General features: G+C 39.3%; 1 protein-coding gene across 1 annotated transcript; it reads left to right on the plus strand.

Annotated features, from left to right (window-relative positions):
• Window positions 1–236: 236 nt before the first annotated feature.
• LOC129425847 (E3 SUMO-protein ligase ZBED1-like) lies at window positions 237–3,109 on the plus strand. The gene is made up of 2 exons (XM_073872732.1): window positions 237–1,235; window positions 2,264–3,109. Exons 1-2 carry the CDS (start codon window positions 237–239, stop codon window positions 3,107–3,109), a joined length of 1,845 nt encoding a protein of 614 aa, XP_073728833.1.
• Window positions 3,110–3,665: the final 556 nt, after the last annotated feature.

Raw genomic sequence — 3,665 nt, forward strand, 5'->3', positions numbered from 1 at the left:
TACCGCGGGTCTGAGATGATAACCGCCATCACCGCAAAAAAAATTTAAAATAAAAAACGCTTTGTGTCCAATTCCATGGATTCATTGATTCTAATGACATAGATTAAATCATAATTATAAAATACAGGCGCATAAGCAGGACCTCAGTTTTAATTGCACGTGCTTAACACAATTCTCTCACGTGGTTGCGCAGCCGACGTAGCGCGTAGATAGATAGGCTATTATTCCATCGAAACATGGCAGAGAGGGCTAACTTGGTGGCAAAGCCAAATGTCACGTCGCTATTATGGGCACATTTTGGCTTTGAACCGGACGAAAAAGGACTTCCAGCTAATTTGGATGAGCCTATTTGTAAAATATGCCACAAAATTATACATGTATCACGCGCAAATACTTCCAACCTGAGGACGCACCTTAGAATCCATCATCCGGCAACATTTGCGGCCCTTGGCAACACCACAAGTGCTTCATCTGAAGATCGACCTACAACCTCAGGCCAGGGACGACAGCTGAGGATCGCAGACTCGTTTGCTAAAGGGACTAAGTACCAACGCGACAGCCATCAGTGGCGAATCCTGACGGATAGCGTGACTCGCCTTCTGGTGGAGGAAAACTTGCCATTTAACTTAGTCGAAAAGCCAGCATTTAAGGCGATGCTACAAGCCTTCGACAAACAGTATGTCCCCCCTGACAGAAAATACTTTTCAAAAAAGGCAGTACCAGAAAAGTATTTGAAAATGAAGGACAGTTTGACTCGCGAGTTAAAAGACGCTGACCATTTTTCTCTAACAACTGATATGTGGTCGAGCGTTAATATGATGCCCTATATGAGCGTGACAATTCACTACCTAAACACCAACTGGGAGCTGAAGTCAAGGTGTTTGGAAACCTCCTTCATGCCAGAAAGTCACACAAGTGATAACCTGTCCGAGGCTCTGCGATCCACTCTTGAAGAGTGGTCTCTGGATGAGACGAAGTTGGCTTGTGTCACTAGTGATAACGGAGCCAACATTGTGGCTGCGGTGAGGAAACTTGGATGGGGATGGCTACCATGCTTCGGCCACAACCTCCATTTAGCCGTCACCAATTCCATGAAAGCAGAAAAAGAACGTACCGCCCGGGCCATGGGTTTGTGTCGAACGCTGGTGACCGCTTTCTCCCATAGCTGGCAAAAAAAACAACGGCTTCAGAAAGAACAAATTGAGCTGGACCTGCCTCAGCACTCCTTAGTACTGGTAAGTTTGAACTCTCTTCCAACTCGGGGAAAGATTGACTACACATAAGCTAGGCCTGCGAGATTTCATTCGATATAATCAATAAATAATCTATTGTAGGCAATTAAATATTTAAGTAAGCTATGTGATTCTGAAATTACATTTTCATTAAAATGCTATCCAAAAAGATATTCACATGTCAGGCTTACAATCAAAGTAGTGTGAGCAGCGACACTTTGTTAAATGAATAGCCTTCGTTAAATAGCCTTGAACAACTGAGACAAAAGCGCACACGAGATATATAAATTGATATGTAATGTACATTAATATGTTTATTATATTAATATAATAATAAAATTAATATAATGTCTACCTTTGTTAAATTAAACAGCCTTCGTTAAATAGCACCACGGAGACAAAAGCGCACACGAGGTATGCAATATATATATCAATTAATATAAGTATGTAAAACTATGTAATATAGATAACATATATATGCATAATAATTATATATAATTTATTAAATAATTTATAAGTAATAATGATATATATAAAGTAATATACAATCACGGTAGTGTGAGTATTTGTTAAATAAGCGTTAAAAAGCCTTGAACCACAGAGACAAAAGCGCACAGTGCCGCACACCACATGAAATATTTAAATTAATATAAATATGTAAATGTTACAAATATAAAAAATAAATAGGCTATAAATTATTTTCATATTATATATGACATATAAAAGTAGGATAATATTCAATCACGGTAGTGTGAGCAGCGAGTGACAACACTTTGTTAAATGAAATAGCCTTGAGCCTTCGTTAAATAGTCTTCATTAACCTCTGAGACAAAAGCGCACACGAGATGTAAATTGTAAAGTAAATTAATATAGCCTTAATATGTAAAAATATATATAATAGCCTATAGCCCATATAATATATAATTTATATAGTATTTATATTTTTATAAGTAATGTAAAATTATGTACAATTAAAAATGTTATTATATTAAAGCATAGTTTATTCTAAATGTGTTTTAATTTGTTCACAGGATTGCCCTACCAGGTGGGGAACGAAGCAAAAAATGATAGCCCGCATTCTTGAACAAGGCCCTGCCATTCGGAGGGTTTTGGATGACCGGCGCACTCAACACCTACTTCCGACGTGGCAGGACATAGAAGTTATGGAATCGGTGAATGCAGCCCTGAAAAGTGTTGCCGATTTCACAGATGCACTGTCTTCAGAGCGAGCAGTAACTGCATCCTCTTTGAAACCAGTGCTGCAGCTAGTCACCGAGGAGCTGCTGCTCCCAGCTGAGAAGGACACCCAATTGACGCGCAACTTGAAAGAAAAAATGTCTGCCGTTTTATTGGAAAAATACAGCGCACCCTCAACTCAACAGCTATTGGCAAAGACCGCGTTTGTCGACCCTAGGTATAAGGACATTGACATTGCTGACGAGGTGAAGGATGAGCTCATGGAAGAGATGATGAATGTGCCCGAAGAGCAGCGTGATGACGGTGATGGGGAGAGAGCAAGTGCACCAAACCCTCCCAAAAAACCGAATCTGGCGGACTTACTTGGGAAAAGAAAAGAAAAAACATCTACTCCAACCCCCAAGAGAATTCGTGTAGACACAGAGATTAGAAGGTATTTGCAGGAGGAAGCCCTGGATTCCCACGCAGACCCTCTTGTCTGGTGGCGGGACAATCATGTCCGATTCCCTCTGCTTTCAAAAGTAGCCCGAAGATATATGACCATTTGCGCTACAAGCATTCCCTCAGAACGTGTGTTCAGTGCTGCAGGTAACGTTGTTACGTCTTTCAGGGCCTCACTTAAACCTGATAAAGTGAACATGCTAGTTTTTCTAGCAAAAAATATGAAGGCTGGAATGTAAACCGTATAGCCTATATTTCGTTTTACCAGCACTTTTTTTTTCAAACATCTTTACATCTGTTCTAAATGTTCATGTTCTAAATGTAAAATAATAAATGTTAAATAAATGTGTTCCTTATGTTCAATTACCTTATGGTGTGTGCGCGAATTTCGTTAGTTTAAGTGAATGTTTGATGACGACTGTAATCTGAAAGTAAAAATATGGGAAATAAATAAACAAGAACAAAAATATATATTACTGATCAATACCTATAAAAATGTGTTTGTTTGTTAGTTTGTCTTTGTTTATGATGTGATGTGTGTTGTGATCTGATCTCCCAGCAAAAAATATGAAGGCTGGATGTAAACCATAGTCTAGTCTATATTTCGTTTTGCCAGCACTTTTTTCAGCCATCATTCCATTTCTGTTTTAATTGTTCCTGTTCTAAATGCCAAAAAAGAAATGTAAAATAAACATGTTCAATTGCCTGCCTGTGATGTGTGCGTTGGTGTGCGCGGCTATGCGCTAAAGGGGGGGGGGGTGCGGGAGTTGGTTTGGGGGTTTAAAGCGGTTTACC

Source organism: Misgurnus anguillicaudatus, chromosome 10 (assembly GCF_027580225.2).
Source record: "Misgurnus anguillicaudatus chromosome 10, ASM2758022v2, whole genome shotgun sequence".
NCBI classification, from domain to species: Eukaryota; Metazoa; Chordata; class Actinopteri; order Cypriniformes; family Cobitidae; genus Misgurnus; species Misgurnus anguillicaudatus.